General features: G+C 42.1%; 1 protein-coding gene across 1 annotated transcript; it reads left to right on the top strand.

Annotated features, from left to right (window-relative positions):
- The first annotated feature begins 6,296 nt into the window (after positions 1 to 6,296).
- Positions 6,297 to 23,912, top strand: UBR7 (ubiquitin protein ligase E3 component n-recognin 7). The gene is given in 12 exon segments (XM_048485257.1): positions 6,297 to 6,661; positions 9,134 to 9,267; positions 10,083 to 10,143; positions 12,585 to 12,680; positions 13,167 to 13,220; positions 13,683 to 13,788; positions 14,853 to 15,025; positions 16,351 to 16,479; positions 18,106 to 18,268; positions 20,017 to 20,078; positions 21,876 to 21,921; positions 21,924 to 23,912. Coding segments are annotated over 12 exon segments (1,320 nt in total). The 5' UTR covers positions 6,297 to 6,499; the 3' UTR covers positions 22,058 to 23,912.
- The last annotated feature ends 1,422 nt before the right edge of the window (positions 23,913 to 25,334 follow it).

The raw sequence follows: 25,334 nt of genomic DNA on the forward strand, positions 1-25,334 counted from the left end.
CCAGGCCTTTGTTGATCTTCTTTATTCTAGGAAAGGTTCGGCGTAACTTCATGGGGACCACTTCTTATGCCTATTTATAGTTTACTACGAATATCTCACCACAAAATATGCTATGTAGTCAAATAGGAAGTCTGTATTTTAGTCCCATTTCTCTTTATGATGTAGAAGGGAAAATCTAATAGCTTGTCATTTGTAGAAAGTTATTTGGCTTTCACTGGCTGCATTGTCTTCCCACCGGCATCCAAAACACTGCACAATTAAAATGATTACACAGGTAACCTTCAATCCACAAAACAGCCACCAAACATTAAAACTTGCAAACCGATAAACTAATGTACCATCAATTTGCTGAATAGACAATGTTGGAAGGCATCAGATTAAAAGTTGCTAGCATGCTTTTTTCCTATCCAAATGTAGATTACTTGAGAAATGTACAGAGGATTGCCCGTCATTTTCTTAATTGCACAGCAGCTGGAATTAAGTTTAATTATAGCAGTTAGCTTTTGCTAAGACTAAAACTCAGCATTGTTATGTTACTCTGCTGTTTTTGTAAACCTTTACTTTTTATTTTCTACTCATTGCACTTGCGAACAGTAGGAATGTGAGAATAATAACAGAGTTGATCAACTCCAGTGCTAGACTGATTTAGTGACAAACTAGATCTTACTTCAGGAGATCTGGGAATGGATCACCTACAGGTTTTCAAAATGTAAACAGAAGTGATGAAAATAGCAACGAAAAAGGTTAAACTCTATCCCTGAGTCGAATCATGCCTCCCCCCGAAAAATTCTGAAGCCATGGGGAGAAAACCTGAGTTTTCCCCCCATTTTTAAAATAAAACCAATTTTTTGAGAGAAAATTGAAATACTGCTGTCCCTGACAGTTTCAAATCATTGCCATTCTAACAAACTTTTGTGTATTTGGAAGCACAGACAAATGGAATTTATGTTCCATCAGCCTTACACTGGGTTCCAGTTAGCTCAGTGGATTTTTATCTGTGTTGTTAGGGTCAGTTTTTCAGATATCTTGTGGTATTTTTGTAATGCTTGTAATTTTGGACACGATTTGCTTATAACAAGACTTCATTTGAATGTAGACAGCAATTCCTGTGAGCTTTCTTCAGTGTAATTTGTGTTGGGTACTGTATGCACTGATCCTCATTTAATTCAAATGTAGGATCCCTGAGCTATAGGCCTGGTGGAACAACATTTTCTTACAGTCCCTCCCTGTGGAAATGTGAAAAATCCCTCAGGGCCCTGGTCTCATTTGACAGAGCATGCCACTAAGCTGGGGTCAGAGCAGAGGTGGGGTCCAGCAGGTTCTCACAGGTTCCCGAGAGTAGGTTACTAATTATTTGTGTGTGCCGAGAGGGGGTTACTAATTGGTGATTTTGCCACGTGATTTTTGCCCTAGTTACGCCCCTCCTCTCAGCAGTAACGCACAGAACTTGAAGCAGTTTAGCAGGAGGTGCACTGGCGTGCGTGGCAGCCTGCACCTGCGTCCATTTGTTTCCTGCCCAAGGACTGGCGCAGCAGCTGCGTCCTTGCCACAGCCCCGCCCCTGGAATGCCTGCCCACGCCCACGTTGTGCCCCGCCCAGCCCCATTGGCGCTAAGCCACTGCTTGAATCCCACCACCATGGGAACCTGTTGCTAAAAATTTTGGATCCCACCACTGGGTCAGAGGTGATAAAGTTCTGGCTGTGGTCAAGGACAGCCGGATAGTCAAGCCAGGGACCACCAGCGAGTTATTTGTTGAGCGAAGTGCTCTTCTTGGCAAAATGAGCATGTGACTATTATACTGTACACAATCTGAATGCACACCAAAACGTGATCATATACATGTTCATTTGAAACTATGTCTCACTGATTTCAGTGGGACTTGCTCTTAGGTTTACATAGAATTGTAGCTGCAAGAACATACAGTCAGGCTCAGCATAGAGATTTCAACCATGTGATATGAAAACTGAGCACTACTGCAGTTGTGAATTACATAGGCCTAAGTATATTCATTGATTTGTACTCAAGCAGCTATACCTGTGAGAGCAAGATTCCAATCATCCTTGTTAAATAGAGGGTACATTGACTAGAATTGAGACACTGGGCTGGATGCTAAGCCTTGTTTTCATTTATCCATTGTCCAAGTAGCATGTGGTTGTGCAACGATATGAGGTGTTTTTAGGCTTATTGATGGATGCTAGTTTGAGGAGTAGGGAAGTCAGCATGGTGTAGTGGTCAAGAGCAGCAGACTCTAATCCAGAGAACTGGGTTTGATTCCCCACTCCTCCATGTGCAGCCTGCTGAGTGGCCTTGAGCTAGTTACAGTTCTTGGAATCCTCAGCCCACATGGAGGCAGGCAACAGAAAACACCACTGAATCTGTTGTCTTGAAAAACAGGGTCACCATAAGTCAGCTTTGACTTGACACCACTTCACACACAGAGTTTTGTGTGCGTGTAAGCAAGCCTGTAGCATTGCAGGATCACCTCCTGCTGAGGAAACAGCACAACGCAAGGAGAAAGCAAGACTTCTGATTTAAGCTTTGGCACTGAAAAGTGCAGTCAAAACCCAAGCATGGAAACCAATATTCTAGGATCCAGTGTTTTGTCTTTTCAAAGCCAGCACAGTGTAGCAGTTAAAATGATGGACTAAAATCTGGAAGACTCAGGTTCAAATCCATCCTCACTATGCCATGAAGCTTGCTGGGTAACCTCAGGCTAGTTATTCTCTCTCCAGCTAACTGTATTTACAGGGCAGCTGTGATAGTAAAATGAAGGGGACCCGAGAATGCACCACCATGGGCTTCTTGTTGCAAGAGTGAGACACAAATGCACTGACGGAATGCTTCAAACTAGAGAAACACATTCAGCATTTTGTGAATGAAGCTTACAAGGGTGTTTCATTGAGAACTCTGCTCTGTCTAAAACCTGCAGTACCTGATTGATGGGGAAACACCCTTTGAAACTATCCATTTAAATCCATATAGCAAGAGGCATACGTTGGTTGAAAATTCATATTACCATTTTAACAAATAGGCACAAAAATAGCACTGTCATCTCCCTGTTATAGCTAAAGATGTTTATAGAAATTATTTCAACCATCAGAATAAAGACTTGCCTTTATTTCAAGAACAGGAAAGCTCAACTGACTTTCCTGTAAAAGGGGATGTAGCTCAGTGGTAGATCATCTGCTTGGCATGCTGACAGTTCCAGGCTCAGTCCCAGCTAAACAGATCAGGAGGTGAGATGAAAAAGCTTTTCCCTAATAGCCCAAGGGTTTGATTCAGTATAAGGCAGCTTCATGTGTTCTGTCTAGCCCCAAAACTAGCTCTCATTTGTCATCTAAGGGTTGGATGGACCTAAATTTTCCAGCAGCCAAATGACACTTTCCTGTCTCTCCCTCTCCACTGCAGCCAACTGATCTCCATTAAATGCTGCTCTTGGGGGCTAGGCGAGTGAGGAATGACATGAAGAGGATCTGCAGCAGCCAGGGAAAACTGGTAGAAACTGCCATTGTAGTCTGGTGATTTTTGGAAGTCTTCAGTGGTAAGAAGCTTATTGCCACAGGTTCTTTCCATAAATGAAGTATCAGCAAGAATTATAAAGCACAAAATGAAAGGGTTACTCAAAATTCCAGCAAGGCACATGTGAAATTATTACTGTGTGATCTGTGAACGCAATGGCACACTTTGGCACACTTTGAAAGATGGTAAGTTGACCAATCTATGGGTGTCCAAGAAAAAAGAGTTGGGTTTTATATCCTGCTTTTCTCTACTTTGTCTCAAAAGACTACTTTAAGGAGTCTCAGAGCCAGTGTGGTGTAGTTGATAAGAGCAGCTGGATTCTAATCTGGAGAATTGGGTTTGATTCCGCACTCTTCCACCTGAGTGGCAGATGCTTACCTGGTGAACCAGATGTGTTTCCGCTGGGTGACCTTGGGCTAGTCACAGTTCTTCAGAACTTTCTCAGTTCCACCTACCTCACAAGGTGTTTGTTGTGGAGAGAAGGGAAAGGAGCTTGTAAGCCACCTTGAGTCTCCTTACAGGAGAGAAAGGTGGGATTTAAATCCAAACTCTTCTTCTTCTATTATCACTTTCCCACAACAGAAACCTGTGAAGTAGTGGGGCTGAGAGAGTTCTGAGAGAACTGTGATTGGGCCTAGGGTCACTTAGCAGGCTTTATGTGGAGGATTAGAGTCCATCACTCTTAACCGCTATAGCATGCTGGCTCTGAAACAGAGTGAATTAAGAAATACTGCAAATCTGAAGCATAACTAGGCCTTTACTATTATAAATACTTATCTCGAACAAAGCTTAGCTGAATTCACATTTACTTCATTGAAAAATTGCACTCCTTAAAGATCCTTAAGCTAAACATAGAACTACTCTAAACCATGTAGAAGAAACATGATATTGCCTGAATTTTAGAATGTTAACAAGAACAAAGTCACAATTTACTTAGCTTTGAAGTTTTACTTTGATATGACTTATATATGCACAATAAAATTAGAATTGTGACAGAACTTCAATGTTATTTACAAACACAGGCCACTGAAAGTTCAATGCTAAAGAATAAGACTATTGATCCTGGGAGTAAGACCTACTGATCAATAGGTGACTTGCTTCGAAACAGACTTGTGAACATAATGGAATACCAGTATACAAACATGATTTAGACACTAGTATAAATTCATGTTATCAACAATATTCAGAGAATTCACTTGCTTAAAAAATCCAGAGTTCATTTTGGGACTTGTTCCAGTTCTTTGAAGCGGTTTGTTTGAAGAAGTGGCCCACTTTCATACTCTTTGATAGACGGGTGTTTGATTGCTATTAAACTGTGAAGAACTAAGTTGGTTGAGGAAAATATGGGCTCATTTTGTCAACCAGTTTTGGTTGATTTGTAAGTCATCTTTAGTTGCTATCTATAATTAGAAAGAAGGCACAATATGTTTTAATAAATGTCAAGAACCCTAAAAAGTTTTTGTGACTCATCAGATCGTAATACACACACACACACACACAAAAAGGTTTACTATGTAATCAATCTAAAGTTGACAAATTAAAAAAATACATGGCTGGGAAAGTAAGAGAGAGAGCTTAATTGTACATATACAAGCCTGTACATGCACATAACTGGAACTCCAGATGGGAACAATTTAACTGAAGCTAAGAGTATAATTTTTGTAACCATTACTTCAAAGCAGTGCCTTGTTTCAAATGTCTGGTGTGCTGGTATCACTTGAGATACTTATCACAAAAGCAGGAGATACTTATTACAAAGGGGGAAAAAACCCTAAGGCTGAGAGATAGGTATTTAAATTGTGTTAAATTATTTCATCAGCCAACACACTTAACACTTGAAACTGAATTGCTATTCTCACAGATGTTGAACTTTTGTGGTTATTTACAGATTTTAAATTGTAATATCACACTGTGCAAGCAGGGAAGTCACACAAAAATATAAACATTCATTTTGTTACTACTAATGGTAACTGTTAAAAAGATATTTTTTCTTGATATTAAAATGGCATAGAAGTATGCCAACAGAGGGAAAAAAGGATCATTACAATTTACATTCTTACAAAATTCCACGTACAGTTCTTGTCAGGAGAGAGTTTTTGTCCGTTTTAATGGTGGCCCATCAGGACACGCTTTGGCATTAATATGATTTTCTTCCTCATCTTCCTCCTGTTCATCTGTATCTTCCTCATCTTTTTTAAAAAGCAAAAGACCTATATTAGCAGATTACACAGAAGAACCCTGTCCTCAGGAATGGCGACCCCAAAAGCACATTCCAGTGTGTTGTGTGTGTAAAGCGCCTTTCTCCCTCCCTCACCTCCAGTCCCAGCTCGAGTCCCGACATTGCCCCTTTCCTGTTCCACCAGCGGACCCAGCAGCGCCGACACCTGCTCCTTCAGCTGGCCCAAGCCACTCAGCAAGCTCCGCAGGTCTCCCGGTGGGTGGCAACCAACTCGCAGTGGATGCTTCAACCCGTCCCGGCCTGTCAGTTCTCCCCGGAGCTCCATCTTTCCCGCCCCGCAGGAAACCAACAGCCTATCCAAGGACGACTGAGATCAGCGCCCGCCCCCAAATTACCCGGAAGAGAAAGCGACAAGCTAATTCAGGTCGAAGCTCCCAATAGGCTACCTACCGCTCCTTTGGCGCCGCCTCCAAACAATCTTCTGCACACGTTTCGTCCCGCCAACGTCGCTTGTCTCCTTCCGCCCACAACGGCGTTTTCTTCTTCTTCTCCTTCTCATGATTGGCTCTGACCGCTCACGTGCCCCTTCGCGGGAGTCACGTGACCATAGCCTTTTGTTCTGAGAGCAGCCGCTGCACCTTTCCCGCTTAGCGTCTTTCCCCCCCCCCCTGCAGAGTTATGGCGCTATAGCCTTTTTCCGCTTCCGGTTTTAGCTGCGACGCCTCCTGGTGGCAGTTTTAGAGCTTTCCCGCCTTTTCCTCCTCCTCGACTGGGCTCTCCAGAAGGGGCTGTGGCGCGAGATGGAAAAAGAAGCGCCCGAGTCTGCGGCCGGCGAAGGGGAGAGGAGCGCCGAGGAGCCCGTGGTGTCGCTGGCCGAGGTGCTGGCTGAGAACGACGAGCTCGAGAAGGAGGCGCGCGCCGTGCTGGGCGGGAGCGACCACGAGCGCTGCAGCTACTCTCAGGTGAGGGAGGGGAGAGGGCGGGCGGGTGTGGTGGGGACGGGAGGGGGTCGCTTCTAAGTGGGGAGGAGGCGCGAGGAACAAATCCTTCTCCCCCCCTCCCAGTGTGGCTACGAATGCGCATTTTGAGAACGGGAAGGGAACCCCCACCTAAAATGTTCCTCTTTATTCAAGAAATTTATACTCCACTTTTCTTTGGACTCCCCCCTCACCTTCCAAGTCCTAGTCGGCTTATAGATCTCAGTTTAAAACTGCACAAAGAACTCAGGAATGTGATATACGTCTGTACGTACGTATGTGTGTACAAAATACAGGGTCCTGTATTCCAAACCTGGATAAATTGGCCAACATATTTGAAATAAAAATGGGAGTGCAAAAGCATAACTCCAGCGGCAGGGAGACACTGAGACTATCACAATAAAATAGCAGGTTGTTGTTTCAGTTTATTCCTTGCTGTTTATTGTGCACATTGTTTTAGTTGTGGTTTTGTTGTACACCACCCAGAGCCCTTCGGGGGTGGGCGGTTTATCAAATTCAATTAATAATAATAATAATAATAATAATAATTTACAGTAGTTGCAGGGCAAGTTTATCTATCTATTTATTTATTTATTTATCTATCAATTTTGATATACCGCCCTATCCCCTACCTAAGGGCTCTGAGCGGTGTACAAATCAGTAAACACAGTTGCATTTAAAATTCCAATTAAACCAGTTAAAACCATTTCATAAACAACAAACTTCAACCTTAAAACCATGATAAAATCCCATTCAGGTAAAAATCGATTTTTTTTCTGTGGTCAAACCAAACAGTAGGAACTAAACATCTCTTACTTGTGCCTGAGATCCACCTTAAACACTTGCCCCCAACACAGCCTTCATTCAGTAGCTGCTGAAGTTGTTTCTCTTCTGATCTTTTGTCTGTCGGATTGCTGGCTGTGTTAAACTTTTCATAAATGTTTTGATTTTGCTGCCTTTCCTTTCTGTTGACTGCTGCCATCCTGGTGAGTCATTCCAACTTGGAATCTAGAAACAGAACCTTTGAATAACATAAAAACAACCCTTACTGGGATACCTGCCTTCCCTCTCTTTCTAATTTGCAAGTTGGAATGACCTGTCATGATGGCCCAAGCTAGCCCGATCTTCGAAACTTAAGTAGACACAGTCTGGATTAGTAGTTGGACAGAAGACCACCCAGAAAGTCCAGGGTTGCTTCATAGAAGCAAGCATTGGCAAGCCACCTCTCTTGCCTTAGAAACCACAGGAGGGGGAAGCCTATGCTGGATGTGATTTCATGGCACTGTCCACAGCCATGGTGAGAAAGTAGAAAAGCGCGTTCTGATAGGGCTTCCAAGCCATCCTGTACCCAGGCAGGGCTTCTTTGTATAGGTATATTTACGAAAAGTGAACACTATACTCAGATTTCAGGTATACGTTCAGTAAGATCTTTATGCCTGATATCCATCAGCCAACTCTTTAATGTTAATGTTTGGTATGTGTTGAGGGTTTTTTTTAAAGGTCTGTGTGAGAAATTTGTGCCTTTTCTCAACTCAGTACTGTGATATCCAGCTCTGACCGCTTGATGTGTATCTCATTTCACTATCATCATCCCACATCTAACCTCAGCAATGATTAAAACTTCACAAACACTGCTTAGGTGAATAAGTTCTTTGAAATAATTTTTTAAAATTCATAGGGAAAAATGAACCGAACAGAAAAAAGAAAATGGAATCAAATAATATTTACTGTTCTAAAGACAGAGAGTACTTTGACACATGCAGAATAATGCACTTTTAATTCACTTTCACAATTGTTTGCAAGTGGATTTTGCTGTTTCGTACAGTAAAATCCAGCTGCAAAGTGCATTGAAAGTGGATCGAAAGTGCATTATTCTGCATGTGCAAAAGTGCCCTGAGAGAGGGAATAAAACTACACATACAATAATAGATAAAAATAAAAAAGCAATCATCATTAATGGCTATCCTTTAAGTGAATTCTTATAATCCAAAATAGGGTTTTAGAAAAGCCTGATAAATGATTGCTGTTATAAAATTTTAGAATTTTTCTTGGCCGTTTGGCTGAGATTAAATATATGCGGCTAATAAGAGTTTTAACTCATGTATTTTTAGCTCTTTAGTACTGCTTGTTCAGGATAATTACTGCTGTGTGTGTAGCACTACGCTGCTAATTTTGTATACCTTTATGTACCTTTTGCATGCAAGTGTCAGTTCAAGTACAAATTGTTTTGTGGCACCTGACCACCTGGTTGGACCAGAAATTAAACATCTGTGCTGGTGCCTTACAGCTACAGCTGATGAAGAAATACATAATTCACTACAATTCTCTGTGAGACTGAAAGCTGAATCTGATTTCTCTAACTCAAATTGCTATTTTTGATACTTCACCATATCACTGAATTGTCACTACAGCATTATTTTCTGCATCTCCATTTTTATATCATGGTTTTCTCTGCAGGGAGCTGTTAAGAGGCAAGCCCTGTATGCGTGCAGTACCTGTACGCCATCAGGAGAAGAACCAGCAGGGATCTGTTTAGCATGCAGTTACGAATGTCATGGAACTCACAAACTCTTTGAGCTGTATACAAAAAGGTAAGATTGCCTGGTGGAGCTGTGTTGTGAAGGAACATTTGTTCCATGTTGTAAATCCGTCCATTTTAACCAAGTAGCTATTTTATTTGTTTCCGCCCAAAGAAGAGTCTAGTAAGCGTTCCTGAAAATATTCTTGATTTTAATTGAGAGAGAAATGTGACTGACAAGAGCTTAAAAGGCTGTATAAACCATTTTATCATGTTTGAGAACTTTACGGTATCTTCTAAGATTCTGATCTTCAGAAGGATAAAAGTGTAATGTTTTTAGAAAGCCAAGCACACTTCTTTGCTGCAGCTGTGTTTATGGTTTGTGAATCTGTAGTGAGAAAGATCCAGACTTTGAATTGAAAAAGAATGGGAAGCCCAGTTCGTCACAGCTTTATTCACAGTAGTATGTTTGTTAAGCTACCTACATCTGCATTTCAACACTGTGAAACTGAGTTGTTATATTTTTTTTGTACCCTCAATTCGCAGCTGGTTTACGGCAACCCTGGCGGGTTTTCAAGGCAAGAGACACTCAGAGGTTTTTTGCCATGGCCTGTCACTGCCTAGTGACCATGGTATTCCTTGGTGGTTTCACATCCAAGACTAACCAGGGATGACCCTGTTTAGCTTCTGAGATAGGGCTATTCTGGTGGGTGAAGGCAGGATTGAGCAATACTAGATCATAAATCAGATATATACATTTTGCTGTATAACTATTTCTCTGTACAATCTTCCCAGCGAGTGTAGTTAGCGGCCTACTTGCTTCACCTTTAACAGAACAGTATGAGACATTAACAAGACCTTCTAAGAACATTTTGTTTGTTTTTCTAGAAACTTCTGCTGTGATTGTGGAAACAGTAAATTCAAAAATCTGCAGTGCAAGCTTCTTCCTGTAAGTATAAACATAAAAACTGAATCAGTAGTCAGACTAGTTTTTTTTTTAACATTTGGTATTTTGTTGAAAATTTTTTTCCATCAGGTTCTGCTATCAATAGCTGTGGTCTGGTTGCTAACATTCCATTTTTGGGCAAGAGCACTCAAATGGTACCTATCCACTTCCAAGTAATATTGGACAAAAGTGAATATCTCGACCAGAGTTCCTCAACCATTTTGAGCCTGCAGGCACATTTGGAATTCTGACACAGCATGGTGGGCGCAGCTGCAAAATGGCTGCCAGAAAACGATTGCTGCAGCTTAACTTCAGTAACACAGTGCAGATTTTTGTGTTATGGCAACAGCTGCTGCAAAAGCAACATTTAAAAAAAAATCTGCACAGCCAATCAAATCTTCAGTAGTCAGTCCTTGCTGGACAAAAGCTGCCTGGCATGGCCATTTCCTAAAAACACTTGGCGGGTGTCAGAAAAGGTGTTGGCTGGCACCGTGATGCTCATGGGCACCCACCTTTGGGTCCCCTGATCTCAAATCATTTCAGTTGGGTCACAAGCTGAGTCCACAGCCTGGCCGACATTATTGGGATTAATGTGGGCCAGTAAACTGATGTTTAATCTGTGTGAGGCAAAGGTTCTATTTGGTAGTGGCAGGACTGCCTATTTTGGATGGGGATTACAGGATGAAGTTTGGGGGTCTGTTAGATCAAAATCTGTAGCCCAGATTTTGGCTGTTTTATTTCACTAACTGCGGCTGTTCAAGTACCCTGTTTCCCCGAAAATAAGACATCCCCTGAAAATAAGACGTAGTAGAAGTTTTGCTGAAGTGCTAAAATATAAAGCATCCCCCAAAAGTAAGACGTAGCAAAATTTTTAGCATGCCCGTCAACCGTCAACCAGAGCATGCAGCTGTGGAGCGGAAAAATAAGACATCCCCCGAAAACAAGACATAGCACCTCTTTTGGGAGCAAAAATTAATGTAAGACACTGTCTTATTTTCGGGGAAACAGGGTAGTGAGCTTTGGCCACAGTTATAGACTCTTCCATCACCTCCAGGTTAGATTGGAATCCTGTGGTGTACTAAATGTGAAGCTGTCCTGGAGCATGGCTCAGAAATTTAAACTAATCCAGAATACAGCAGTTGAGGCTACTGTTGGGCTGCTTATCATCACTGATAGTCCATTTTCAAACCCAGCTCAAGATGCTGGTTTTACCATTTAAACTCCTATAACGTCTGGGATCAGGATTTTATGTGTTGCCTTTTTGCTCATATTCCTGCCTGGACATTGCATTGATCTGCACGTGCCCTGTGAGGGGGTGGCCTCAAAGGACAGGGCATTCCCAGGGCGACAACCTCTTTTGATTGCCCTCTCCCCACACCCTGGCAGGTGTTTTTGTAGTTCAGTCTCTTTTTATTTTTGTTGTTGCCACTATTCTTCATTTGCAGGTAATTTTAGGGTTGATCTTTATGTTGTTTTTATTTGTTTTAATAATGTTACCTTTTGAGTTATCTTGGATGTGAATGTAGAAAGCTGGTATATGAATATTTTAAAGAATGTATAAACGCATTACTATGAACTAGTACTTGCAGGACCTCTTGTCATAAATATATGTTTATATGGGCATTTCAGAAGTATGATTAAAACTATTGGCCTTAGATGAGCACAGATGTTAGTAGCCCTGAATGCTTGTATCAAAGGATGAATCTGCCCGTTTTAGTGAGGACTAGATAAGTCCTGTGCGGTATATGTGGATCTCATTCAGATGTATGTTCTCATGTTGATTGGATGCATTCCCAGACATCTGCCTTGGCTTGTAGATTTCTCTTGGCTATAAATGTAGCCTTAATATGCATTTAGTTATCTGCTAAACTGAAACTATTTGGAGGGATTATACACCATCAAAGTTGCTGAAAGTGATATTGCGAGCCAGTTTCCAAGATGTCATTATTGTGTTTTATTTCTTTAATTCATTTATACCCTGCCTTTCTGCCTAATGGGGACCCAAAATGGCTTATATCCTCTTTAGCTTGACAACAACCTTGTGCGTTAAGTTGGGCTGAGATTAATTGGCCCATCACCCAAAAAGCTTCCATGGCACAAGTGGGGATTTGAACCTGGATTTTCCAGACCCTAATCTGACACTTCTAACCACTACATCCCAGTGGCTCTTCTGGAATCTTAACTAGGTAGTTCTATTGAAGATAATCTTCCCCTTCCTCTCAATATAAAATGAATTCATCTTCTTTGTTCTAATTAGCCACTTATGGAATCACAAATTATTTCATACATCAAAGTCACAAGACCTGAAGAGAGACTCAAGGGGAGATGTGTGATATGTATTCAAGATCTCAAGACTTTAATGGGAAGCTATTTCTGGGGTGGTTAAGTAACAGTTTAAACTGCCTTTCTGTTTTGTCCTGCTGTGTTCTGTCACTTATTTCTAGGAAAAGGCAAAGTTGAATCCAGCAAATAAGTATAACCACAATTTCTACGGCTTGTATTGTGTCTGTGAAAGACCTTATCCAGATCCAGATGATGAGGTAAGATGGCTTCTTAGAGCCTTGAACAGACGATGGAAACAGTCTTTATTCAGTTTTTCACTATTTGATTAGGAAATGTACTACCTTAATTTTGTTATTGGAGTCAGATGAAGCAAGGAGTCTAATGTACAGAGCTGGGAAGCTGGTTGCTTTGCACTCCATAGTACTAGAAATCACAGAAGCTTACAGAAACTAGCAGAATTTTTTTGCATAGTATGTTTCATTGTGTTGTCTAGGGTATCATTCACAAAATACTAAATTTGCTAATTTGCTAGAACAAGTAAGTGAAATAAGGAGGCTAAATGATTTCCTGAAAGTGCCAGTACTGTAGTTCAAACTATCACTTTTGTATCTGCTGCTTTATTTTAGATGAGAGGTATACTAAGTGACTTGCAAGTACCTGCTCAAAAGAGAAGTTTTATTTTCCTAGGGTGTGTATTTGGAGGACATGAGGTATATTTAGTAACAGTGTGACTTCTGAATTAGATTCCAGATGAAATGATCCAGTGCATAATTTGCGAAGATTGGTTTCATGGAAGGGTGAGTGCATCTAATAAAATAACTTCATTAAATTGAAGGGATGGAAAATGGTAACTATAAGCTGCCAGACCAGATTTTTCTAGCTTGTAAAAACCTTTGCAATTTCAAGAGTGTTTGGTTTAAAATAACTACATAAATCCCACAAGCACTATTCTGGAATAATTAAACTCCACTTCCAAACTTGTATACTTAATTGTATTTACGTCTGCACTGTCAGGTCTCCATTTTACTGGAATGCATAATGTTTGAATAATTTGAATATAAGAATTCCACCATTCAATTTGGATGAAGGTTTTGAGGTAAAATTAACTCTGGACGTCTAATGCCATGTACATTAGAAATATGGAAAACATGGAAAGTCCTGATTAGTGGGTTTATAGACCCCTGTACTCTCCAATTTTGCTGAGGAACTGCTGTTTATTGGCTTATTGCCATGCATGTTTGGTCTTTCTTTCATCCTAGCATCTTGGTGCTGTTCCTCCAGACAGTGGGGACTTTCATGAAATGGTGTGTCAGGCATGCATGGATCGCTGCCCATTCCTATGGACTTACGCCTCTCAGTTAGCAGGTGAGAAAAATAAGAGCAGCTAGTCTTCAAAAGTCCTCTACTAAAGAAGCCTCTTAACCTGTTTCAGGGAAACTATTGTACTCCTCGGTTGTGATGCGTTTTCTCATTTTCCTCCTTTTTCTGGTTCCGGCTGTTCAACTAGAGACAGACCTGCTGCACTTCACTTTGCACTGCACTTCACTTTCATATGCAGACCTGCTGCACTTCACTTTGACTAGTAGGCAATGACGCTGATCACAAAACAAAACATCAAGACCCTTGAAGGCAAATTAATTTGGTTGACAGCCCGGGAATTGCCTCAGAAGTCATCTTTTCTTTGTATTGTCGAAGGCTTTCACGGCCGGATTCAAGAGGTGTATCATAGAGAAAAGTCTGTTTCTCACTGTGTCATGACACAGTGAGAAACAGACTTTTCTCTGTGATACACCTTTGAAGATGCCAGCCACAGATGAAGGCGAAACGTTAGGAACAAAATCCACCAGACCACGGCCACACAGCCCAGAAAACCCTCCAGAACCATCTTTTCTTTCTCTTTCCCTTTCTTGATCTCCCTAGGGCAGAAAGGAAAATGGACCAGGCATGTTGGGCAGGAGACATCCCCCACCTGCTAAACTTAGAAGTGCTGGACTATCCCTGACCCCAGGATACATGGGAGCATGTAGTGCAGTGAAGGAAGCATGGTAGCTGGTCATTTCAATAGCAAGTCTAGGGTAGATTCTATGGAGCACAAAGTACTTGTGGAAACAGAGCTCCCACCCCACAGCTAAGTCAGATTCCTAAAAAGCTAAATTTAAAGCTAATGCTGGAGGTTTGAAGACCCTCACAGCCAAAATGTCAGAGGGTGTTGAAGAGGGGAAAGGGGGAATGGGCTGAAAGGACTCTCAGCTTTTCTTGTTGTTGATGAAAGGAGGGGGGAGGATTATCCTTTCAACAACTTTGTAAGGTTGGCCAGGCCCAAGAGACGCTTTCTGTCTATGCAATAATGTGAAATTTTGACGTATCAGAAAATAACAATGCATTCTGTGGATAAACTGATATTAGGTGTGGATGCTTGTACTTTGTAGTTCCCACTGTGACCAAAGTTACCCCTGCTGCTGAAAATGGCACTGTGCTGAACGTGGAAGAAGCTGAAGAAATTAAAATAGAAAATGGTACAGATTGTCACGTAAAGACTAAAGAAGAGAAAGCAGTGCCGAGTAATGAGCCGTCCACCAGCTCCGGCTCCGAATGTTCGGAGGTGAGTCCCACACTCCTTCCCTTGTGGGTTAAGGTTCCAAGTTGTCAGTTCTGTATTTGAGATCCATTAATGGAAGGGAGCTTTTTAAAAATGTGTTTACATTTTGTAATCCCATTTTTAATTAACAGCTAACAAGCAGAGAAATTGCTGACGTTAGGCATTTTCAAGTGTGGCTGGTGAAAGAAATCTGGTTGACTTGCTTGTCCATGCTTATTGCTGGAGGTCTCTGGTGCAAAAGGCAGCTAGGAAGGCAGATTAAGGCTGATCCGTGTAGTGTATGTAGTCCTCTGAAAGCATAATTTTATACAGGTGCCTGCTTCTAAAAGCCTTGGACAGACAGAATGTGGGTGTGCGTTCACTTAGCAACCTGATTCTGCTGCCTCCTCCGCTGATATTGTGTGGCGTCAATCTCTTCCTAGTGCAACAGTTGCCTGTAAGACACCAGACAGCAGGAGCATTTGTCTTAAGGTCTCAAAGGCATGAACCCTTGTGGTTAGTCAGTTTTTGTCATGTCGCCATTCATGTTCACTAGTAATGTAGGACGGCATGATCAGTGTTTTATACAAGCAACTTCCACTGTGATTTGGGATTCTGGTGGCAGCACCCTTACAGTCAAGATAAAAGCATGGATCCAGCAATGCCCAAGCAGAAGCTTAAATTTAGCACAGTTCTTCTTGTGCAAGATCTTGTGCAACACTAGTGTTTTTCTCCCTGTGTGTTACAGTGCCTGGAAATCAGTTGCACAAGAACTTGTGCAAGTGAAAATGCAGACAGGGGTACAGTAAGTTTGACTTTGAAGAAATGGCTACTATAGTTTTTGTGTGCGTGAGTATGCTTGCACAAAAGCTCTAGCGTAAGCAGAAATCCTGTTCAGGATCCAAGTGTTTAAATCTGCCCCTAGTAGTACAGCTTCTATTCTTTTGGACAAGCTGTGCTTGGGAAGGGGCAGACTATAATATGCCAAAGGTGCCTTTGGAACTGAGAATAACCAAGGCTTCCTTTATTTCCTGTGACTGAGTTCGAACACTCTTTGTTGGGAAGATTTGCCAAGGGTAAGTTTTTATCAGTCCCATATTAAGAAAATTGGTTTGTGTGTGTGAGCGATAGATAACCTTTGAGAATTTCAGGTGCAAGTTAGAGAAAGTGGCCTTTCTGCACAAAGCCTTTGTGTGATACCTGAGCCCATTTCTGGCTTCGCTGTCTTCCTCATAATGCTGCTCAGTTTGGAGTCTGCAGTAGATAGTTAGACATGCATCTAGGAAATTAAGAAAACTGTAAGGTTTAATGAGTTTGGAAGTGAAATGTGGTTTTTAATTTAACTGCAGGCTGTTAAAGGTGAAGCATCCACCTGCAAGCTGCGAGAACTTCAAACCAAGCAACACCTAAAGAACAATTCAGCCACATTTTGGCCTCAAAACTGGCGGAGCAAATTGTGCACTTGCAAAGAATGTATGGTAGGTGTTTTGCTTACAGAAGTATCCAGAATGTAACTTGTTTATAAAACTGTGACTGATTGGATAGAAACATGAGGAAGTAGTAGCTTATTCGAAGTTGGGTGAAATTTGTCTCTAGAAATATACAACGTAGTAAAGGACAAGTGGATAAGAAATGTCGCTTGTCTGCTATCTGTGTGATCCATTAGCATTTGAAAATTCGGTCATCCAGCTGCCATTAGATTTTTCAAAATTATTATTATTATTATTATTATTATTATTATTATTATTATTATTATTATTATTATTATTATAGTAGATTTCACAGCTGCCAGGTCTTTAGCTGGTTCATTACAATTCGAGAAGGTCACTAGATACCGCGATTTGAAAATCAAGCTTCAGCGTCTATGGCACAAACCAGCTGAGGTTGTCCCAGTGGTAATCGGCACGCTGGGCGCCATCCCGAAAACACTAGGGCAGCACTTGAAACATCTTTGAATTGACAAAATTAACATCTGTCAAATTCAGAAGGCAGCCCTGCTGGGATCCGCACGAATACTACGCCGATACATTACAACTTCCTAGGCCTCTGGGTTATTGTTGTTGTTGTTATTATTGTAGATTTCACAGCTGCCAGATTTTAGCTGGTAGTTGGCCTTCATTACAATTCGAGCCTCACCCAGAAGCCTAGGAAGTTGTGATGTATCGGCGTAGTATTCGTGCGGATCCCAGCAGGGCTGCCTTCTGAATTTGACAGATGTTAATTTTGTCAATTCAAAGATGTTTCATGTGCTGCCCTAGTGTTTTTGGGATGGCGCCCAGCGTGCCGATTACCACTGGGACAACCTCAGCTGGTTTGTTGTTGTTGTTGTTGTTGTTGTTGTTGTTGTTGTTGTTGTTGTTGTTGTTGTTGTTATTATTAATAGGCCCAAGCCACACCTTCCAACTCCCCTCCCACCCCTAGCTGCCCCTTTCAACCATTTCCCCACCCAAGCATCACCATGCCATCCTCCCCCACCAGAACCCTCACCTTTTCGACATCCCCCACCCAAACCCATTCTGTTCCACCCTCCCCCAATCTGCCATACTGCCTGCCTTCCAACCCTCCTTGCCAAACCAAGCCACTGCATCTCATCCTCCCCCACCCCAAGCCTCACCTTGCTTTTCTCCCCTACTCCAAACCATTCCTATCCACCATCCCCTATCCTCACCCTCCCACCTACCCCAAGCCACATCTGTCCAACCTCTCCCACCGCCAAGCCAACCAGGTAGGTGGCAAGCGTCATGCCATGAGCAAGGGGGTGGTGGTGCTACAGTCCCAGTAAAGCCCACTGCTGGGGGAGATGCTTCCTCTTTCACCCACTGCATCTTCACTTTGCTGCTAGTTTCTATATAAAGTAATGGTGCCTCAAAATGAATACGTTTTCAAAGGGTATGTGTTTCAGGTGAAAGAGACACTGTGCTCATTGTGCAAGTGTGGCAATGACAAATTAGTATTTTTCAAATTCTATAGGGGGCTGCTGCAGTAAAACAATGAATCTACTTAAAATAATGAGCTTTTTTTATTAAGATATGTTTGATGAAGCAAGTTGGTGTCACAGTGAATTCATTAGCGTCCTAAGACTTTTGTTATTTTGTTTTTTTTAGAAAATGTACTTGGATCTAGAAGTCTTATTCCTAACCGATGAGTGTGATACAGTCTTGGCCTATGAAAATAAAGGGACCAGTGACCAGGAAGGGGACAGGAGAGACCCCCTGATGGATACCCTCAGCAGCATGAACAGAGTCCAGCAAGTAGAACTCATCTGTGGTAAGTGACTTAATAATTCACAAATGAATGTTCAAAACATCCTTTCATGGGAGCAGACGGGGACAGAAGCGACACGCCAGTTTCTTATTTTAATGTATTGTCGGAGGTTTTCACGGCCGGAATCACTGGGGTGTTGTGTGGTTTCTGGGCTGTATGGCCAAGTCCTACTAGCATCTTCTCCAGATTCCCCTGCATCTGTGGCTGGCATCTTCAGAGGATCTCCGTCTGAAGGAGGGAGAATCAGGAGAAAATGCTACTATCGGTAGAACACGGCCACACAGCCCGGAAACCACACAACACGCCAGTTTCTCATTTTACTTGGTGTTTTTTAGTACCAGCAGATAACTCTCTGAAGTTTAAAATTTCTGAACTTATGTAAGCCTTTAACACCATATTCTTCACAACACCCCCATCCTGCAAGCTCAGATCCAGGACTGCCGTTTTACTTGGTTGCTCCAGCAGAGGTTTCATGGACAGCTCCTCTTGTTTTGGTGGACTCTTGCAGTACAGTCTATGTTGCTTCTGCAGTGTACTTTGGGTAACGAAGGGAGGGCGTTGTGTGCTCTGTGCTAAAACAAATGCAGACCTCAGTGAGCTCTTGTTTTGCATGACAGAGACTGCTGCTAGCTAAGAGGAGGAGCATATAGTTTCATAGTGCACTGAAGCCCTGCCATCTGACTGCTGGGAACCTTATTTAGCAACTCTTCCGAGATATTCCTAAGCGTTTCTCACATGTTTTCAGGTATATCTACACTATCATTAGGGCAAGAAAGTGGGGCTCTATTTTTGAACAAAAAGTCTAATTCTGGAAAGGTGCCCATTAATTCGTTCTGTGGCTTTTTTGCAGTCTCTAGAGATGCAGCCTTACCAATGAGGAATTGGGTGTATGGCATTTTACTTCATGTGACTAGTGATGGGAACTGGAATATTGATTTGTATGTAAGGAAGGGCGTTGCTCTCACTCACATTTAGACGTAGTGTTAATGCTCTACATTATTTGTATTTGCTTGGCCTCAAGAGGCTGCCGTTGGTATTTTACAAAATTGTATTGTCCTAGATCAGGGGTAGGGAACCTGCGGCTCTCCAGATGTTCAGGAACTACAATTCCCATCAGCCCCAGTCAGCATGGCCAATTGGCCATTCTGGCAGGGGCTGATGGGAATTGTAGTTCCTGAACATCTGGAGAGCCGCAGGTTCCCTACCCCTGTCCTAGATGGTACAGAGTCCGCTGTGTATAACTTTCTGGAAATGGAACTTCTCTCTTCAGAAAGGTAACAGAAAGACCAAAGTCTTTGGTGACATGGACTCTCATATAGTGTTTTGGTTTGGTTAGCCTTTTCTCAGAGAGGTAATATTGTTGTTCGAACTGGCCTTTAAATGATCAAGGGGAATTGGGGCATCCTAGGATTCAAACTTGTGTAGAGTTTCTTCATTATTACCTACACTAAATTATTTGGACACAAAAAATGCGTGGGAGGTTGAGAGAAAGGACGGGAAAGATGCTGCCTCATATCTTTGTCAGGTGAGTAAATGTGGAGGTAAAGATGCCGTCCCTAAGGTTAAAGCCAGTGGTGGAATTCAGCAGGTTCGCATCACTTCAGCAGAACCGGTTGTTAAAATGGTGCTGTGAACAACCAATTGTTAAATTATTTGAATCTCACCACCAGAACCGGTTGCTAAATTATTTGACTCCCACCACTGGTTAAAGCCTCAATTACATCAGAATTGGTTTTTTTTTCCTTGTCTAGAATACAATGACCTGAAAACTGAGTTAAAAGATTATCTGAGGAGGTTTGCAGATGAAGGGACTGTAAGTATTTTTTTACTTCGTATTTTATTAATATAACTGGGTTATTTTTGGAAAACTGAAAAATATAGTTACTGTCTTCAGTGTTAACCAGAAATAAATTGTAAAAGATCTGTTGCGAAGGAAAGACATTCCTATCTGATTAACTTGTTGTTGAAATTGGTACCGTATATACTCGTGTATAAGCTGACCTGTGTATAAGCCGAGGCACCTAATTTTACTGCCCAAACCTGGGAAAACTTATTGACTCGGGTATAAGCCGAGGGTGGGAAGCCAGGAGGCAGAAGGAGCTCCTTATTTGGGCAGTGACATCAGGGGGAGTCACTGCCCAAATAAGGAGCTCCCTCTGCCTGCCCGCTGGGTTTGAGGGTGTCACTCTCCCATTTTCAATAGCCAACTTCTAATGTTCGCAACTTGTACACAGAAGTGGAGTATATGTGTACGAAGAACTGAAGGGATGCAACTTGAAAATCCCATTTCTTATTCAGTCTGTAAGATCTCAGGGGTTGCAAGCTCATTTAACAATAATGATTAGGACTAGTATACTAGATATCAATAATAAATGTGGAAAACACCGCCAATCCTACTGCTACTACAGTTGATACCCATCCATCAACACCTGTGTTGAACAAAACCATTTACTTAGTGAGGTGAAAAAGTAATTAAGGTGCCTTAATAATCTAGAACAGTATAAATACAAAACCTTCCACCACACAGAAGTACACAACACATATAAAATCAAACAATTCCCTTAGTAACAGTCTTGACTGTATTGTAGGGAACTAAAGTGGAGCTGTACTTCTTAGGAATGTGAAGTGTTCAGCAGAAGGCTATTCTGTCTGTAACGCCGTTTGCGATAGCAAAGCATTTTCATAGGTTACTTCCTCAGTAGATGTAAACAATCTTCTGCAAATGGATAATTCAGTATCTCATCAACGCAGCTTGTTTAACCATTCTTAAGGCACAGGTTTCAGGACACGATCAGGTGTAGCATTTTCACCTCATTTAAGTAAATGGTTTTGTTCAACACAGGTGTTGGTGCTGCAAGCTCATTTCCCTCTTCATCCTCCTTTATTCTCAGCATTCTGTGGCATCCTACTGCATAATCAGTTGCTATGCTGGTTTTGTTTTTTTTTTCATGTGAGATGACTTTGTGAATTAATCTACAATTTACAGAGTCATTCTGGAGAGCTGCCTCTCCCACCCACCCACCCACCCCCTTTCCGGAACTGTAGTTTGCTTTTTGCTGCTGAATAAGGACCAGCCAATTTTCCCATTAATCTGTGGTGGAGTAAAAGCTAAGATCATGCCTGTAGTATTCCTTCACTCTCCCCTTCTTTGTGGTGCTTCAGTGATAACAGACAAATCAGTCACATGCTTTGTCATGCTTTTAAAGGATTATGGGGCTCTGCACTAGAAACCCCTGGCTCAAATTAAACCCTGCTGCCAATGGGAAGAGGGTTACTTTAAAAAAATGGCTAAACCAATGGGAAGGGGGCTACTAAAAAAGAAAAGAAAAAGGTTAAACCAAGGAGAAAGAATGAGCTGGACATTACCAACTGTAACACACATGGAAGAAAGTAACTCACCTTTGTTCTCTTTAGCAGCTTAGTTGCCAAAATGGATTTTAATCCCTTCATCGGCACACAACTACCTGCCATGTCAAAACTCATGACTGGAATCCAGAGCGCAGGCCTACTTCACATACGAAGCACGTTTTGTCCTTTGCCCAGCAGTAATTGTATAATGTTGGCTTTGTCAGTTTTAATATCCTCTTCTACTGACTTTATTTCCCAACAGGTTGTTAAGAGAGAGGACATTCAGCAATTCTTTGAAGAATTTCAATCGCGAAAGAGGAGGAGGACGGACCGGATGCAGTATTACTGCAGCTAGAGGGCCTTGGGAGTCAGACAAGCTTTTTCAGGCATCTCTACTACCTTTCTACTCTCTTCTGCTTGATTCAACTTTCTTATGTGCTCTAAAGGGAGAGCAACTGTACTAAAAAACACAGGATCATGGCTTTTTAGAATGTGTTTTTTTGAGGTTGCGGGGGTGGGGAGAGACAGACACACATTATATGATAAAGGTTACTTGAACTTTGATCCTGGATATCCTACGGGCTTATTTAGTGTCAAAGGTACATGGTTACAAAAGGAACAGCAATCCTCCTGAAGTGCCGTAGGTGAATTATTTTTTATGTGTGTGTTTTTCAACGTTAGATCAGTGTGCTTGGCAGGTTAATGTTTAGGATCAAGGTATTCGGAGATTAAAAAATAAGGCCGAGGCTGATGGTTCAAAATAAGGTGGAAATGTATTTTATTACTCAGTTAAAAGTTCCCCACGCATCTTGCCCAAGGGGATCCTTTCGGGGACATCTGTTAGTCTTGCAGCTTATACTCTTCTTCAAAAAAACCCCTGCAAAACTCACAGATTCCTCTAAAGGAGCTCTTGGGCGAAAAGCGGGAATTTTAACTGAGCAATAGAATATATTTTTACTTTTATACCATCTGCCTTGGCCTTATTTTTTACAGCCTGTTTCTGGTGTGGCTTTTTTATTTCTCCTTGTTAGGATCAAGCCCTCCATCTTTAACACAAGAGTTTGTATTCTCCTCATTTTCAGTATATAGCCCTTCTGATTTCTGGTATGTAATCTGGTCTGCTTGCTTCTGCTTCTTAAAAGCCACTCAAGCCAAACGTGAATTTGTGAGCTGTTTCTGAAGTAAGATTTCTAATTAGTCAGTAAAGATCAAGGCTGTCCCTTTGACACGCAAATACTTATTCCAGGCTATAGTTCCTTGTTGAGGAAGATCACTTCTGCTATTTAGGGTTACTATCAGTTTTCTTGCCTGCCCTACAGAATGTAAATAATATTCTTGCTGCAGGCTGGCTCCGGTAAGTTAAAGGCTTTGCTGGTTGTAGACCAAAGGACAGATCTGAGTTTTTGGAAAATAACAGTCATATTAGGTTGTAAATGGCTAAGAGGGGGTAGTAAATAACCTTATAGGTTAACTGTAAAATATGAAGTGATGATCTTGTTTTGTAGAGAAACTTAGCAAGTGTACTATCAAGAATGTTAACCAACTTAATCAGACCAGTTTTTAGAAACCTGACCATCTCTTAACTATGCTGAGCGGGTAATGTGTTTCTTCATGGATCAATGAAATAGATGCTTAAGTAGGCAAAGGCCAGTACATACAACATTTGGGGCTTTGTCAGCTGTAGTTAAGAGGAGGCCCTGTGCCATTAATGTTCCGTATTAGTTTAAACTAATACGCCGTATAGCGGTCCTATTAGCAGCAGTAATATCAGTGACATTCTAACACTTGGGATGAAGAAGGCTGGATGAATTCTCTTATGAGAAAGAGCACGAATAGGGGACCTGTTTTCTGCTCAGCTGTACTTGAGAGAGAACGTGCATGTTGTCGTAGTGTCATCGTGTGTAGGCAACTGTAGATTGCAAAATACCACTTCATTTATTTTGTGCTTTGGTAAGTGGTAGCGGGTTATATACTCAGAAGATTCCCTCGTCCCCCCACGCAGACATCAAATGATTCCGGGAACTTGCATTACCGTCAGTCCAGAATCTGAAATGAAACACCTTATCTGTTCAAGATACTGAAAGTATATAGCTCAACTACATTTGTATTGACAAGAATACATGACTTGATACAGAATAATGCAGCTTGCCTATAAGCAGAACAGAGAAAAGTGTTTAGTTTGGAGGGGGAAAAACCCATTAAAGGCTAGTGGAATGAAGGTGTAGTTTTTTAATGTACGCAATTGAAAGTGGAAACTTCTAGAGTGTATTACAAACCAATAAAGACTAACTGTCAGAAAGTGTCATTGTTTTAGTCTTTGAAATTTAACTGCATGCATGAGCTTGCTCTCATTTGTGTAGCTAGCTTTATATTAGCAACATCAAGTTTTACAGTCTGTTCCCTCCTTTTTCTTCGTGAAGTGCACTCTGCTGCCTTACTGTAGTTTATACTCCTTGTGTTGTCTTAACATAGGATGTGATGGGCTATGGACAGCCCTGCTTTGGCAGCCCCTTGACTTTCAAGAGCAATATCAGATGCACTGGAAAGTGTTATTGGGGAAGGAAAATCTTGTTTTCTGTGCAACACTGAAAATCTTCAGCTCTCTGAATCCATGTCGTGTTAACAAGTGTTGGCATGCAAGTCGTCCTAGAATCTTGGAGGTAGCTATCCTGTTTTTAAATACCCAGTTTCAGTTGTCCATGATGATAACATGCACTCTGAATGGGGCATTATTACAACAACACAAATCTGGACTTTTGGGCCTTATAGAAAGAACAGTCTTGTATGTTCATAGCTGCAGCCTCTGGCTTTAAGTATCCACATCAGGGCTACGTTGAAAATTAGATAGCTTGACAAGTGGGGAAACCACAAGGGCTTGTAGGGGGCCTCTCATTTCCCCTTTCCCCACCACGTCTTCCTTCCCTGAAAGCCCCCACAGGCTCATTCCTTTGCCGCACCAACCAACCTTTTATCTGCCCCCCACATCTCTATTATTTGCTTCATTTATTTCCAGCCTTTCTTCTCACTGTGTGCCCAACGCAGCTGGTGTTGTTTTCTTCTCCATTTTCTCTTCACAATAACTATGTGAGATAGGTTAGGCTGAGTGTGTGTGATGGATCCAAGGGCTAACAGCGAGCTGTCATGGCTGAGTGTGGTCTGGGTCTCCCAGATTCTAGTCTGAAACCAACCACTGCAGCGCCATGGCTACTGTTGAACAGGTCCAGGTTGAGTCATGCAGGTTGCATAGTAGGTCATCTGATGGTTTCTGCCAGACCTGGTTCCAGTGAGTCCTTCCTCAAAAGGCCAAAACAGCCCTGGAAAGGGCTCTGTCTCCTACTGACAGAAACCAAGGACTGAAGCAATTTCCCTTCTGTCGTTACCTATCGAGTCTCTGAGGGCATTCATTTCTTAAAGCTACAGGCATTGCTTCTATTTCAGATTCTTCTGCCAAGCTGGAGATTTTCTCAGGTGTGTAGAAAGATCTAGCCCAGGGGTCCCCAAACTTTTTAAACAGGGGGCCAGTCCACGCATGGCCAGAGCCCAGCCGGGGGCCGGACCAAGTGCCGCCCGCGGGGGGGCACCATCCATCTGCCCTCGACCCGCCCCTGGCCGAGCCCCCCACCCCCACGGTCCCCTCCAATCCGACCCTAAAGCTCCGCCGCCTTTCTCCCCCCCTTGTTGCATTGGTACGGTCCCCTCCGGTTGCTTGGAATGAGCAGCA

This window comes from Sphaerodactylus townsendi, linkage group LG02, assembly GCF_021028975.2.
Source record: "Sphaerodactylus townsendi isolate TG3544 linkage group LG02, MPM_Stown_v2.3, whole genome shotgun sequence".
Lineage (NCBI taxonomy): Eukaryota > Metazoa > Chordata > Lepidosauria > Squamata > Sphaerodactylidae > Sphaerodactylus > Sphaerodactylus townsendi.